Source organism: Hippopotamus amphibius, chromosome 6, assembly GCF_030028045.1.
Source record: "Hippopotamus amphibius kiboko isolate mHipAmp2 chromosome 6, mHipAmp2.hap2, whole genome shotgun sequence".
NCBI classification, from domain to species: Eukaryota; Metazoa; Chordata; class Mammalia; order Artiodactyla; family Hippopotamidae; genus Hippopotamus; species Hippopotamus amphibius.
In genome coordinates, this window is record NC_080191.1 from 103,305,595 (window position 1) to 103,321,280 (window position 15,686).

Sequence of the window (15,686 nt, forward strand, 5' to 3'; positions counted from 1 at the left end):
CTGCACAAAGCCTGGGAAGCGTGAGGGCGTTAGGACCAGGAGCGAGGCACCCGCCGCCGCCGCGTTTGGCAGAGCTCCTCAGGCTGGCTGAGAGAGGAGCTATGTGTGAAAGGAAATTAGGCTGCTGCCGGCTTCACATCTGTTGATCTGACCCGACTTGAAGGGTCCAACGGAGGACGGCTGTCAGCTCTGCGGGACTAAGGACCCACTGGCTCCCCCCAGACATCTCATAGCAACCTGACCATCCATGCAAGGGGGGAAGCGAACACGTGGGACTAGACCCCTGAGCAGAAAGGAATGATTCTTTTTCCCAAAGAGGAAAAAGGCATCAAAGTGGGGGCAAACAGTTCAATCTGAAGTCCCTGTGAATTGGCTTTCGGAAGGCAATTAAAGACATCCGCTCAGAGAGGACCTGGGGTGGGACTTGGGTCTGTGGCTTTCTGATTGTAAGTGGAACCTGTCTTACACACGCTGCTGGCAAATGTCAGTCGGGGGCAAAAAGGAGCAGGTTAAATGACCGGCAAAAAAAACTTCCAGGTGGACCCAGGAGGCCAGGTTCTGCTGCCAGCTTGGAGGAACCCGGAGCGGGAGCAAACAGTGAACTTGAACATGACCTGTTGCACTTGGCAGGTTCCAGCAACATGCTCGTAAGGAGGCGATGCAGGCATGGAGCCCGCAGACTGCAGATCCTGCTGCTCCTCCTGATGCTCGGATGTGCGCTGCTGATGCTGGCCGGGATGCGCCCTCCCCTGCGCACCCTGCGCCAGGCTGCCCCGGCCCAGCGCGCTGAGCACAGCCCCCAGCCTGGGTACCGCCTGGACTTCGGGGAATCCCAGGAGTGGGTGCTGGCGTCCGAGGACGAGGACCAGGTGTATGGCCCTCCGGAGGGCCTGCCGCCCCTCATCTCACTGCGGGAGGATCAGCTCCTGGTGGCTGTGGCCTCGCCCAGGGCCAGAAGGAACCAGAGCCAGGGCAGGAGAGGTGGCAGCTACCGGCTCATCAAGCGGCCGAGCAGGAGGCAGGACGAGGAGGCCCCAGAGAGGGACTGGGCGGCCGAGGAGGAGGAGGACGAGGAGACATCTGAAGAAGAGGAGCTGACCCCGCTCAGCCTGGAGGAGGCGCTCAGTGCCCGCATTCCCCTGCAGAGGGCGCTGCCTGAGGTACGGCATCCGCTGTAAGTAAGGCCCTTGCGTCTGCTTCCCCCGTTACTGGGGGGCAACCAGAAAACCCGGGGATGCAGGCTGCCTGCCCTCTGCCTCTGATGTCTCAGGGCAGCGCTTCTCCAGCTGTGGTCCCTGGACCACCAGCAGCAGCACCTGGGGACTTGTTAGAGATGCAGAGGCAGACACCCTGGGTGGGGTCCAGCAATCTGTCTTTAACCAGCCCTCCCGGAAGAACCACCGTCCTAGAGACAGAAAAGGAGGAACTCTTCCTTGAACCCTCTCTTCCCATCCTGGGTTCTAGTCCTTCTGTCTCTGGATTGTCAGGTCAAACAGCTTTATCTCTATAACCCAGAGGGGGCCTGGGAGCAGATATTCTCCAAGATACTTCCAGTTCTAACATTCAGTATCATGATTGTTGGGTTTACTTTTATTTTGGATGAAAGCAGAAATTGCAGCTCACGTTTATGTGGCTCTTGCCATGTGCCTGACTTTAAAGAGCTTTTCGTGCATTAACTCATAAAGTCCTTACAAATTAGCATGATGGGTGCTAGCACGACTATCATGCTTATTTTACAGGTATGAGAATGAGGCACAGAGAGGCCAAGTGACTTGCCCACAGTCACACAGTTAGCAGGTGCCAAAGTAGGGCTTTGTTTCACATTGCCTGAACCCCTCACCCCACACCCCCCTCCTTAGTCCACTAAACTAAGGGGACAGTTCCAGGACCCAGGAGCTAAAAAGACTGCACTGATGCAGACTGACCTGGCAGGGTGGCCCCCACCCCCGGGAAGTATGATGACATGGAGGCTGTGTCTTCCCCACCCTCACCATGGCTGGTACGGAGGAGGGGTCCGGTTGCCAGCTTCCGGGCGCGATGCAGCTGGGTAGTTGGGTGATTAGGTCCCTTTCCTATAAGCACTGCTCTTCCCAGAGCCCAGAGAGTTTCCCGGGAAGCAAACTCACCCTCCGACTCTCTGGGTGGGAGGATCAGTTGGGAGCAGGACCACGTACTCCTCACATCTTTGATGGGGTTCCTCTGAGCCCGGCCACCTGGCCACTCGCCCTCCGGGCGCACAGATGCAGTCGGCCAGAGGGCCAAGTCGCCTTAGACTGGGTACCTCGGAGCCTCATCCACGTCACCGTAGCCCCAGTCCTGCCGCTCCCCATGCCAGGTCTTGGCTGAAATAGCTCTTTTCAGGAAACTCCCAGACCCAGCCCATCACAGTTTTGTGCTCTCTGCAGCTTTAATTCATACACTCATTACAACCAAAGCTAAATGGTCATTGATGGATGGGTTTATTCAGTGCCTGCTTTCCTTGCGGCGCGGTGAACCTGTAGTCCCAGCATACAGTAAAGAAACAATTGCCGAATGAATCAATGCATGGTTTTCCGGTTCTCACGATGCATCTTTTCATTGGCCTAGAGCAAGGATGTTTTACCAACCAGTTGCCCGGCCTCAGTCAAGAGTCTGTGGCTCCCAGAGCTGTGAGTGTTTGTGTGCGACTCCGTGCGTCTGCGCTGTGGCGCACTGTGTTGAGCGTGTGTCAAATGGATGCCGTGCGTATGTTTTGCGTGTAGTGTGTTAGTGGTGCCCGGGTACCTGGTGCCCGTGTACGCTGTGGTGTGATGTGCACAGGTGCAAGCTGTGTGGTGTGTGGTCACGCGTGCTCGTGTGTCCCTGACGTGTCAGTGTTCACGTGTGCATGCATCGTGATTGTGCGACACGTGCGCGTATGGCGTGTGTTGTGCACAGGGCGTGGTGCGTGTGTCTGTTGTGAGGTGGTGCTGGGGCTGCCTGTTTTAGTGGCGTGCGTGCTTGCTGTGTCGTGGCTGTGCTGCACACGTATGATATGATGTGTGTGTTGTGTGAGTGGTGTGAAGTGCATGGGTGGGCACGCTGTGTCCTGTTGTGATGTGCACCACTCCTGTGGGTGCCTCTTCCAGCCAGGGTGACCTACTCTCAGTTTGCCTGGACCTTCTGGTTGTAGAAACCCCTGGGCCCAGGGCTGACCCGGAGGGTAGGTTTCCCCGCCCCCAGCTTGGCTCTGTCCGGAGGTGTGTGGCGCCCTCTCCTGGCTGCAGCCTGTCCCTGCAGCCTGTGCGATCCGGCCTCGGGCCCCAGCCTCCCCGCCCCCAGAGGCACACAGGCGCTGGCGCCGCCCCTTCCTGGCAGGGCTCCGGGATGCGCGAGGGATTCTCGGCAAGGTAAGGCAACAACCGCCACCCTCCCTCCAGGGTGACCGGACCCTCCTTCTCCCATCGCTTTGAAACCCGGCCCAAATACAACCCCTGAAAGAACAGCCGTCTCTTAGGCACCTACCCTTTGTGTCTGAGGACACTCTTTATCCCAGGAGATTGAGGAGAGCCCGCTTCTCAAATTTCAACATGCCTGCACATCACGCGGGCATCTTGTGCGAATGCAGCGTGTGTCCCCGTTGGCCAGCGGGGAGCCCCAGATGCCACATTTCTATCAGGCTCCCTCTTGGTCCCAGCACTGCTGGTCCACACACCAGACTTTTGAGGAGCAGGGGGCTACAGCACACTTTCCCGAAAGTATGTGCCTGTCAGCTTATTGCAGAGTGTTTGTTAAAAATGTAGATTTTCCAGACTCTATCTCTAGAGACTCTCAGTGGTTCCGAGTTGGAGTCCAGCGATCTGAATTTTTATAAATTGATACTAGATACTTTGGGGGTGCGTGTGAAGCCAAATCCAGCCTGTGTACCAGGACATGGAATGAAATCTGAGAGACAGAGTTTTGGCTGAAGTAGAAAAGAATAGCTTCATTGCTTTGCCGCTGGGCTAATGCCCTCAAAACTGTGTGTGCCCACTTGGAGGGGGTAGTGAGGCGTTTTATATCAATCGTTCAAAGAGGAGGGCGTGATCAGCTCGAGGACGTTCTTCTGATTGGTTGGTGGGGAGGTAAGGGAGTCAGCATCCTCGACCTTCTGGTTCCAAGCGGTCCGGGGCCTATGCTTGAGGGCAGCTTACCGTTACCTTTTCCCACCTGGTGGGGGTTTCAGTATCTGCAAAACAACTCAAAGACATTGCTGTGTGTGTCCCTTGAGGGGGCACCAGGACCCTGCCCCAAGGCTGCACTCTTGTGTCCTGACTGCGCCTCGCTTGTCTCTGCGCCCCCTCCCTTCCCTAATTAACAACTGTCTGAACCTGCCCGTTGGAGCTCAGGGAAGGTCCTGGAGACTGAATGACACTTATTTCCCGTAATCAACAAATGGGGGACACAGAAAGGCTTGTGCCCAGGAGCCCCACAGGGCCCTGCTCGGGATCAAGTGGAGAGGCATTAAGGTTCTGGACGTTTCCATGGAGGAGGTAGTACTGGGACTGGAAAATAGAGAAGAGAGGCAGAAAGGAACACAGTCCCCTCCGTGGCCCAGGGTTTTATACTTAAACACAAATGTCAGCTCCACTGTAGCTGGCTGTGTGTGACTGGCTTGTGCCAACTTATACTTTCTATTTACGGTTTGGCCCATGTTTCCTTGGTCTCTATGCCCACAGCTGTGACTAAATCATATGCCCACAGAACAGTGGACCTGGGGTTGAATTCTGGACACCACCCCTTACTGTGTGACCTTGTGCAATCACTCAACCTCTCTGAGCCTAAGTTTTCCCAGCTGTAAAGTTGTGATGATAATAAACCCTTGCACAGGGTTGTGGAGCAAACGAGGTGAAACGTGTGATGATTTCCCCCCAGTGTCCAAGTCCAAACAGAAGATACTCTTATTGTATTCTTGAGTACAGGACCTAGGAGTGAGCTGGAAAGAGCGAGGAAGTTTGGAGTGGGTACCTGTAGACCTCACACCAATGTCCCTTCTCTTACCCATGAGTTAGCTTCTGCCTCCTCAGGCTGCTGAATCCTCACACACTTGGGCAGCACATTAGAATTTCCTGGAAAGCCTTGAAAATGACTCCTGCCCAGGTCCCACTTGCAGGGATTCCTATTTAGTGTGTCTGGGCTGAGGCCCGGGCATCCCCTGGGAGTTGCAACGTGCAGCCAGGGCTGAGAACCAGGGCTGTGAGGCACCAGGCACTTCCCGGCCGCTGGGGGGACATAGGAAGGAACATCTCCTCCTCTGCTCCCCCGCCCCCAGTCCCCTCATTCCCTCCCACCCCAGAGGCCACTTTGGCAGCAGCTTTGTTGTAAGGAGGCGGGGGTGTTGCAGTCCACAGGGGCAGGTCGGCTCCTGCCAGGCAGGAGGGCACCCCAAGGTGGCTCTGGCACCTGGGCTGTGAAAGAGAGGAGAGGCAGCGGACCAGGCATCCATGCATCTGAGCGAGTGGGCACGCCCCTGGCGGGGAGGTTAGTGAGGGGAGAGCAGGAAACAGGAGTAGCAGGAGTAGCCTGGGGCAGAGACGGTGAGCTGGAGCCCACCACCCAGCCTCAGGGATCAGATCAGAAGCGGTCAACCTGCATCTGTCTTTTTTAATTACTAGAGAAAGCTGATGTTATTGACCCCAGTGCCGCTCCAAATGTGGGCCTCAGACCTGCAGGGTCGGCAATGCAGTGCCGGGCCTACTCAGCCCCACTGCCTGAAAAATCTCTATTTTTAACAAGATCCCTGCATGACTCATGTTCATGTTAAAGCTTGAGTAACGCTGATGAGGCTCCTGGTTCAAGCCCTGCCCGCACGTGAGAATCAACCGGAGGGTTTTATGCATCAACATGACCAGAGTCTCACCCTCAGCCCAGCCCCCACCCCCCGCCCCAGACCAACCAAGTAAGCACAACCCACCGGGACTCACTCTCTAAGTGATTCTTGTGTGCAGCCAGGCCGGGAGCTACTGATTAGGCCCTGTTAGGTGAAAAGGAACAGAGACACTCACGTGGCTGCAGGTGGCAGGGGGACTGCGAGTCTGCCCAGGAAGTAAGGAGCAAGGACTGTCCAGGGAAGACTGCAGGAGGTGCAGAAAGGGAACAGGAAGGAGACTCGTGGGCCGCAGTGCTCCTGGGACTGGGCCTTCCGGACGTCCTCCAGCAGCTGGGGGCCCGGCACCCACTCCTGGTGCAACTTCGCTGCTGAAGTCTTGTCCTCTGCTGTGGTCCAGGGACCAGCTGCATCAGCATCACCTGGGAGCTCGCTCACTCAGAGATGCGGACTCTCGGGCCCCATGCCAGACCTCCTGGACCCAAACCTGAGTTTATGGAGATGCCGGGTCATGTTGGCGCCTGTTACTCTCCGAGAAGCACTGGGCTACCTCTTGGCTTCTGCTGCCTCACCATTGGTTCTGTGACCTGCTACCAGCTGCAGCCCCTCACTGTGTGTCTGAAAATCACCTTGAGGCAGAGGACCAGGCAGGTTCACCTGGCTACTCTGGGGGCGGCTGTCCCTGTTAGGGGAGCTATTGCACCAGGAGGCTTCGGTGTTCAGACCAGTGACTCCCAGTTGGTGCCCACCTTTAGTCCAAGGCTCCAGGGAGCCAGAATCAGAGCAAAGCCAAGGATGCCTGGAGCTCCTCAGAAGGAGGCTGGGAGACTTCAGAGGACCCCCACAAAGAGAGGGGATATTGCATGCACCTTGTGTGACTTGTCTCCACTGTTGGGAGTGACAGGCTGGCAGCCTCAGCCTCCCCTGCAGGCTCCAGCACTTCCACACGTCTCTCTTATCCGTGAGCTCCTTTGTCCATCCTTCTAAGGCACCGTCCACAGGCTGTGTTCCAGCCGCTCTATCCCCAGGCCTGGCCTGGAAATTGGTGTCCCCAAGGTGAGCTCCACCAATTAGAGACACGATGGGCTGAATACTGGGGTTTTCACAGAATGCAGGAAATTGGTATTCTTGTCCCATGTCTATAGACAGCCAGCCTATACACCCCTTGAGAGCAAGAACAGTGTCCACCTTCCTTCATTGAATACATATGTGTTTAGCGACTATTAAAGGTGAGAAGGAGAACGAGCCCCAGCTCCACCCCCAGGGAGCTGGGGGTACACTGAGGGATGCAGACAGAAACCAGCTGTTACATCTGTGGGCTCAGGGCTGAGAGAGGGAAGCCCATCTCAATGCGGGCTGACTTGACAGAAGCTGGGGGTCAGTCACTCCAAACCAGCTTTAGAAAACCCGGCAGAAACCTTTCTACTCTGGCCAGGCAAGGGAAGGGCGGGAGAGGGTTGTGTCACAGCCAGGCCATCTGGCGCACTGCTGCGACCCATTTTCTTCAGAATCAGCCTTCAAAAGCATGTCTGAGTTCACGGGGGACCCTGGAGCTGCATGAACTGAGGGCGTGCATCTGTGAGTAAACACAGACCCAGGTTTTTCTGATCTCAGGGTGTGAAGATGAAGTTTGCATTCACTGAGCTGCTCTCCTGGGCCAGAATGATCCCTTTTAATCCAGGCAGCAGCCGTGGGCTGGAGAAAGGTCTCAGCCTCCTCGTGTCGGCTCATTAGGGATACAAATAGCAGGGCCAAGATTCAAAGCCACGTTGACTTGATTTCAAAGCCCTGGGTCTTTCCTCCCCGCCCTGCTGCCACTCAGGTGGACAAATGAGGTTGGGATGGGCTTTTGGGCACTTGTGTGATGTACACAAACTGAGAGAGTAAAACATTCACCAGGTATGCGGAGGACAAAGGCAATGGCCCCGTTACTTAATAATAAAAACACGCATTTCTTCTCAGATGCCCTCATGAGTACCCGGTGACATTTGGACACTGCTTCCCAGTGTCCAAGAGCTGTTTCTCTGCCCCGCCTCAACCATCCCTCCAGCAAAGCCGTGGCACAGGCAGAGCAGGAGAAATATCCCCTCACGGCAGAAAGAACCTGGGTCACTGGGGGAGGGAAGTGACTTGCCCAGGACCCTGCGTGGACCACTTACCTTTTGCTCTCCTGTTTGTTTACCTACCGACTTTATTCCCTCCAAGGGTTTGAAGATACATCATAAAATAGGAAATTGCTATTACTATCATGTTTAGTCAAGGTAGAGGGAAGGCCACTTTAGGAAATCTTTCCTTCTCTTCCTGGTACGTGCCAAGCCCCTTCCCACCTCCAGGCCTGAGCAGAGACTGTGACGTCTGCCAGGAGCACCACCCCACCCCCACACACCTTCTCCAACTGTGTCCCACCCACCCTCAGGTCCTGGCTTCAGTTGTTGAATAATTCTTTGGTTTTCTGCTTAGTAGGATATAAACTCCATGACATCAGAGACTATCTGAGTTTGGGTTCCCCCAAAGCAGACCCTAAGGACGAGGATTTGTTTTGCAGGTGACGCCGGGAGCCCTGGGAGGGGACTGGGAGGGTGGGGCAGCCAATGAAAGGTGGGTTTGCAGGCAGTTACGTCTGCAGGCAGCTGGAGCTCAGCCCTGGGGGGAACCTGGGAGACCAAGACTCATTGTTACCCATCCCCACCCTTAGGGTCTGGGCTGTTGGATATTCACATGATGCAGCTCCCAGGGAGGGGGGAGTTTACTCTCCAGCTCTTCAGGCAGCTGGTGCTGAAGGAGAGCATCTCTGGCAGGGAGAGAAAATGCTTGGACAATGGGAAGTCAGGCTGTGCTATATTATATGACATTCCCCGGGGGTGTGGGCAGGGCCACCACAGATTCTGCTTCAAGGGTTTTATCTACAGTAAGTCCCCTGCATACGAATGAGTCTCGTTCCGAGAGCATGTTCACAAGTCCACTTTGCTCGTTGTCCAACACATTTAGCCTATGCACCCAACTAACATAATCAGCTCTATAGTACTGTACTGCAATAGGTTTATAATACTTTCCACACAAATAATACATAACAAACACAAAAAATAAACATGTTTAATCATACAGTACAGTACCTTGAAAAGTTCAGCAGTGCGGTACAACAGCTGGCGTACAGGGGCTGCATCGAGTGATCAGGCAAGAAGAGGTACTGACTGCAGGAGGGAGAGGAGGTGGGAGCTGGTAGAGCTGAAGGATGGTCCGCAACAGGAGACGGAGGGCGAGCTGCAGCTTCACTCACGCCTGACGTGGACGGCACAGGTTCTGGCTCCTTGCTGGAACTAGATGCGTGTCTTCATCTCTGAAATTTTGCAACTGGAAGGTTCACATGCAGGGGAATTACTGTATTTAATTAATCTTCCAGTCCTCACACACAGCACGTTGTCAGTCAGTATCAGTTAAATGACTGAATGGAAAGATGGAAGGTCAAAACCAAAGAGGAAGTTAGACTGAAAATAGGCAACTAATAACTGAATATCCTATTTCCTTACTCTGAGCTTCCTGGCAGCCAAAAGTGAAAAAAGAAAGGTGATAAATATCGTAATCCTTGTTGCTCAGGAGGAGGAAACACACCTGGTCCTCAGAGGAGGAAAAGCTTTTCCTGGCACTTCTATCTGATAGGAATTTCCCTCCAGAGTTGCGTGGAGGGGACAGAAAGTGCTGGAGGAGACGGTCCCCTCCACAGGGGTTACAGAGACTGTGATGCAAAGCAGGGGTCATGAAACCCAGAATTGTGCTGTTCTGGGATCAAAGCTGAGGGCATGGTGCCAAGCGGGACTCCACAGATGCACATTTCCAAGGCATCCAGGACATTGGGATCAAAGCAAGTTGCTTTCAGAGGACTTTACTGAATCAGTGTAGACAGTCCAGAGCATGTGATGAAACCAATGGATTGTGTGTTCATCAAATAACCCCCATCACAGTCACTGTGACCTGGGCACCGGAACCCAAACCTTACGACTCTGAACCCAGAACAATCAGTCCAAGATGGCAATATGCATATGCTGGTCAAGAGCACAAGGTTTAGAGTCACACTGACCATCAGCTATTTGCCACGTAACTTTAAGCAATTCACTTAAGCTCTCTAGGCTCAGCTCACCTTTAAAATGAGACTGTGTATCCATAACCTAGCGCTGCAACATGTGACCTCCAAATGTAGTGGCTTAAAAAATAGGTAGGGCTTCCCGGGTGGCGCAGTGGTTAAGAATCCGCCTGCCAATGCAGAGGACACAGGTTTGATCCCTGCTCCAGGAAGATCCCACATGCCGTGGAACAACTAAGCCCGTGCGCCACAACTATTGAGCCTGTGCTTTAGAGCCCGTGAGCCACAACTATTGATCCCACGTGCTGCAACTATTGAAGCCCACGCACCTACAGCCCGTGCTCCGCAACAAGAGAAGCCACAGCAATGAGGAGCCCACGCAACGCAAAGAAGAGTAGCCCCTGCTCGCCGCAGATAGAAAAAGCCCGTGTGCAGCAATGAAAACCCAACACAGCCTATAAATAAATATAAATTAATTTATTTAAAAATAGGTAAATTGAACTTCATAAAAATTTTAACTGTTGTGCTTCAAGAAAGTGAAAAGACAACCTAGAAATGGTAGAATATATTTGTAAATCATATATCTGATTAGGGATTTGTATCAGAATATATAAAGAACCCTTACAATAACAATAAAAAGACATCCAACTTAAAAATGGGCAAAGGATTTGAACAGACATTTCTCCTAAGAGTACATAGGAAATGGCCTAAAAACACATGAAATGATGCTGGAGTCATTAGTCAGTAGGGAAATGCAAACTAAAACCACAATGAGGTACCATTTGAACCCCCACTGGAATGGCCGGTGGGGGGAGGGGGAACAACAGACAATAGGAAGTGCTAACAAGGATGTGATGAAGTTGCTGGTGGAAAGTAAAATGGCGAAGCTGCTTTGGGAAACAGGCAGTTCCTCAAAATATGAAACATAGATTTACCACAGGACTCAGCGATGCCAGTCCTAGGTATATACCCAAGAGAACTGGAAACATATGTTCACACAAAAACTTATACAGGAGTGCTCATAGCAGCTTTTTACCCATGCTGGCCCAAAATGGAAATACTCAAATGTCCATCAGCTGACGAATGGATAAATGAAGTGTGGTCTATTCAAACAATGGAACATTATTCATCAGTAAAGAGGAATGAAGTGCTGATATATGCTTAAACATGATGAACATTGAAAGCATTATATCAAGTGAAAGAAGCCAGACACAAAAGACCGCATATCATATGATTTCATTTACGTGAAGTTTATAATCTTTGCCTCTAAAATAACTCTACTTATCCTCATTTTACAGATGAAGAAACTGAGGCCTAGAGAAGTATTCAGGCACTTGGGAGGCTTGCAAGAAATAATAATAACTAGCATGTATTGAATTGTTACTTATGAATAAGGTGCTAGACTGAGTGCTTTATATGAATTAACTCATTTGATCCTTCCAACAAACCCATTTTACAGATGAAAAACTGAGGTTAAGTAAATTGCATGCTCAAAAAGCACTTGTTGGAATCAAGAGGACTGCGAAAAATAAGAATTGACTGCTACAGATGTAACTGGTTCTGCGGATCTGGAAGTTGTTGAAAGAAAGGATGGTTATCAGTGAGCTTATGTTACTCGACCAAGTTGCATAAGGACAGATCCGGGATTTGAACTCAATGGATACAGGCTCTTACTAAGATGTTCTAAACTGTCACGGTGTTTGAGCTCTCAGGGTGCCACATGCCATCCCCCTTCTGCACTCTACTACCACGTGGGTCTGTCTGCCCATCCCCACGAGACTCGGTGCCGCCCACAGGCTGGTGAAGCCATCCCTGGAGTGAGGACCGTGGACCCCGGAAGCCCAGGCATGTATCCGGAGCCCCTTCTTTCCGCAGGCGTCTCCATAGCCTGTCCTGCCCACGGGCCCCTGCTCCTGCTCACCCCATTCCCCAGAAACAGAAGAATCAACCCTGGCTCCTCTGCACAGCATCTCCCAGGCCCTGAGACACAGTCTCGCCACCGCTCCATTGATAATACTTAGCACTGCGCTTGGAGCCACGGAGAGAGTGCTGGCCTTCCTGCAGGAGCCCACGCCTCCCTGAGACACCATGTTACCACCATGGCCATTTCCAGTTCGCGGCTCCTGGCGGTTCTGCGGTTGCCTGAAGAGGTATTCCAGAGACACCTGTTTATGTCTTGAAGGCCATGTGAGTGTCCTTCCATGCAGCACGGTGAAGGGTCCTCTCTGAGCTGCTGCCAGGACACCTGCCTCCGCGGCTCAGGGAGGCACCGCCCTTAGCTTTGGAAGAGTTTTCAGAAGCCCATTTGCCTTTGAGAGTCCTCGCAGCCTATTGAGCCACACAGCTTGCCCGTCATCCCTTCACCCACCTCTCTCACCGGGAAGAGAGAACACAGTGCTATCTACTCATAAATCTAGAAAACCCTGGAACGAGACAGCGGGGGAGACGAGGGGACTCCTACAAGATTCCCTTTGAAAACCCTGCTCCCCTGGTTTGTCCTCTTCCCTCCCCCTCTGCTAGGCAAAGAGGTCTCTGGGAGTCAGGAAGACAGAATTTCAAGGCTGGAAGAAGCTTCGCCATCCCTCCCGCGGTGATAATACATCCTCTGATAATGGCAGCCAATCCGCTCCCAGCGCTTCGTGAAAGCTGTCTCATCTTCACAGCAGCCCTGCAGCATGGGGGCTGCTGTCACCCTCCTGCAGAAACCAAGGCCCCAGGAAGCCACGTGACTTGCCCAGGGTCATCTGCCCAGATAGGAGGTGGCGGGGCTCCCGCGTCCACAGCTGAACCATCTCTGTAGAGCGTGTCCTGTGAGGCCGTGGAGAGGAGTCCCGACTTGGAGGAGAGTGTGAGGAGTGAGGTCTTGAGGAGCAGAAGCCTCGATCGGAACCTCCTCTGCGGTTCCTACAGGCAGGCCCTGTGCCAAGTACTTGTTCCTCACAGAAGCTTTGAAGTGGGTGCTGTGGGCGTTCCCAGCGTGCAGAGGGAGAAGACCAAAGTTCGAAATCGCTCAGAAGCCTCTCGTGCTACCCGTGGAGCCGTTGTTGAAAGACAGCTATGTCTTACAAGCATGATCATAAATCAGGACACGTGCTCACCAGGTCCTGTCTTTTCCAAGACAGCTATAAAAGCACCACCGTCTGTCAGGTGCCGAGAATTATTCTTAGACGCTCACCATAGGCCCAAGGGGTAAATATTATTATCCTTATTTTTCAGATGAGGAAACTAAGATTGATAAATATTGAGTCTATGACCCAAGGAAACTCCAGGGAGCGGCAGGGGGCAGATTCAAATCTAAACATGACTGATTCCAAAGTCCAAGCTCTTTCGACCACCTTTCTACAAGGACACGTCTGTGCACACAGACACGCACAGACACACACATGTTGTTTCCTGTCCACACATTCTGTGGATTAGGGTGGAGAAAGGGGCAGCCCCTGGGGAAGACATGGCTGTGCTCTGCCCTGAGGGGACGAACTTCAGTCCCTCTGAATCTGCACCCACGGAATCCCAGGTGCAGGCCTCTTTGTCCCCAAACTCCACGCCTATCTGATTTGGAAAACAGCCAGCCTCCAAGCAATCACCCAAGTGATCGTTTAGGGTTTTTCTGTACCCACCGAGTTCACTGAGGCAAGATTTCTTTTCAGCAGCCACCGGAGGCCCCCGTCTGTAGAACCCCTGGATCTGCCAACCCTCAGGACCACAGAGGAAACGGAGAAAACACAAAGGAAATGTTGAACCTGTTTGTGAGCAAATCTAGAGCAGTTCTGGGGGCAGAGTGGAAATTCTTGAACTCTGGTGGCTTGCAGGAGGAAAGCTCTACGGGTCTGGGGGGAGAGAGGGGGTATGGGGTGGGGGAGCAGAGGGGGTCGAAGCACTCAGCTGAGACCGAGGCGCTCGCTGGGGCCTCTCAGTTATCTTCCCAAAACTTCTTAGGAACCGGTTCCGCTTTGGATGTGTTATCTGACCATCCTTGAAATCAAGCTGTAAAGGTTCATGTAAAGTTCATTATTTTATTCATCTGAGGGATGCTGCTAAGGACACTGTCATCTCTTTAGGGACTTCTTTCTAAAGTCCACAGAAATTTCTTTTAGAAATTAGTGCTAGGTGTAAACACTGGTGAACTCTAAGTAAGGTCTGTTTTTGAGCTCATAGTATCAAATGATGTCAATTTCCTGGTTTGGATGGTTGTGGATCACGGGGCAAACCTGGCTGAAGATAACACGGGAATACTCTGTACTATTTTTGCAACTTCTTTTAAGTCTTAAATGATTTCAAATTAAAAAGTTATAAATTGTAAAAAAAAAAAAAAAAAAAGTCTAGAAAGAACATTGCTTTCCCTAAAAATTAACTTTTCTGATAGTAACAATTCTATTGCAGAATAAACCTCCCATTTCACTTTGGCTACCAGGAAGCTCAGAGTCAAATTTTAAATTCTCTCTAGAAATACCAAGCCCCCTTTGACCTATGGATGTATTTTCTTTCTCCAAATGTTGACTTTCTACCTGTCAACTAAATAAAAATACACAACCTAAGAGTTGCCAGTTATATTTTACTTGGGAACCATAGTAAGGACCATAGCCCAGGAGACAGGCTCTCAAATAACTCTGAGGAAGTGCTCCAGAGAGGTAGGGGAGGATGTATAGGAGTTTTTGCTGAAAAAACAAACAAACAAACCATGGAGTTGAACATCAAAAAATTACTGCTAATCACAAAACACAGACATTTCAAGTTAATGATTTTAGTGCTTTTCTATGTGTGGGAAGATGCAAACGTCTGGGCTCATTGAAGGTATTCCTTAGATACACATCTTATCTAGGGCCAGTCTCCTGTTTCTCTCCATCTTGAATCTCCTCAGGGAGCACTGTGGGGGTGGGGGGAGATGCACTGGCTGATGGCTTGATGGCTGCAACATTCTTTTTTTTTTTTACTGGAATAGCAGGCGACATTCTTTGTCCACACCCTCGTACTTTTATTTCCCTACTCCTGACTTTTCAGCCTTATTTTTAATTTTATCATTATTTTATTGTACATATTTCTTGGGAATGACCTTAAATACTTCATGAAAAGAAATAGTGTATAAATACAGAAACAATAAGATGATTGTCACAGCTACCTTATGAGATATTCATGTACTTTTTTGTTTAATTACCTAAGATTTCTGTTTTACCATTATCTTAAAGCACTTACCTAGTATCAATCCCCCACCGCATAGGATTTGGCCCAGGGAGTCACAGGCAGGTTTCCAGAGTGTTGAGATCTCCAGCTTTGGTTGGGATGCACGCAGGAGAGGGATGTCCAGCTGGTGAGCAGCTCAGGCGGATCCTTTCAGGTGGCATCTCCCCCAGGCAGGGCCAGCCTCATCTGGTCATCCCTCTGTGTGTAGTCCCACCACCACGGACAACTTGAGGTGTCGGAAGTTTGAGGTCCTTAAGACAATCCCAATTCAAGTGCAAATACTCCTCTGAGAAGGGACCAGTGGTTTCAGCAGGTACAGCTAGAAAGGAGCACTCTGGAAATGCATTTTAGAGAAGTGCCTTCTGTGGACAAGTGCGAGTCACACACTGCTCCATGGATCAGGCTGTTATTAGAACTCGTCCCACCGTAGATCCACTCAGAACTCTCCACAGACCCGATGCACAACTATAGAGCATCCCATTCACCTGGAGAGGAAAGTGGGAACCTGACAGCCTCTGGGCAGAGGCCACACCATGCGTCACACGCCCCCCATCTCCACCTTTGATGTTGGCCCAGCCACAGACCAGCAAAGGGGAAAGGGCATGT

At 51.8% G+C, this 15,686-nt stretch overlaps 1 protein-coding gene across 2 annotated transcripts in view; it reads left to right on the forward strand.

The window, feature by feature from the left end:
* The first annotated feature begins 377 nt into the window (after window positions 1–377).
* The window catches only part of GALNT15 (polypeptide N-acetylgalactosaminyltransferase 15), a 42,241-nt gene continuing 26,932 nt past the window's right edge, over window positions 378–15,686 (forward strand). The window contains exon 1 of one of the 2 annotated variants that reach the window (XM_057740346.1): window positions 378–1,174. In XM_057740346.1, coding sequence (XP_057596329.1) covers window positions 642–1,174 — 533 coding nt within the window. In that variant the 5' untranslated portion in view covers window positions 378–641. The remainder of the gene's footprint in view (window positions 1,175–15,686) is intronic. The other variant, XM_057740344.1, reaches the window with a different exon arrangement.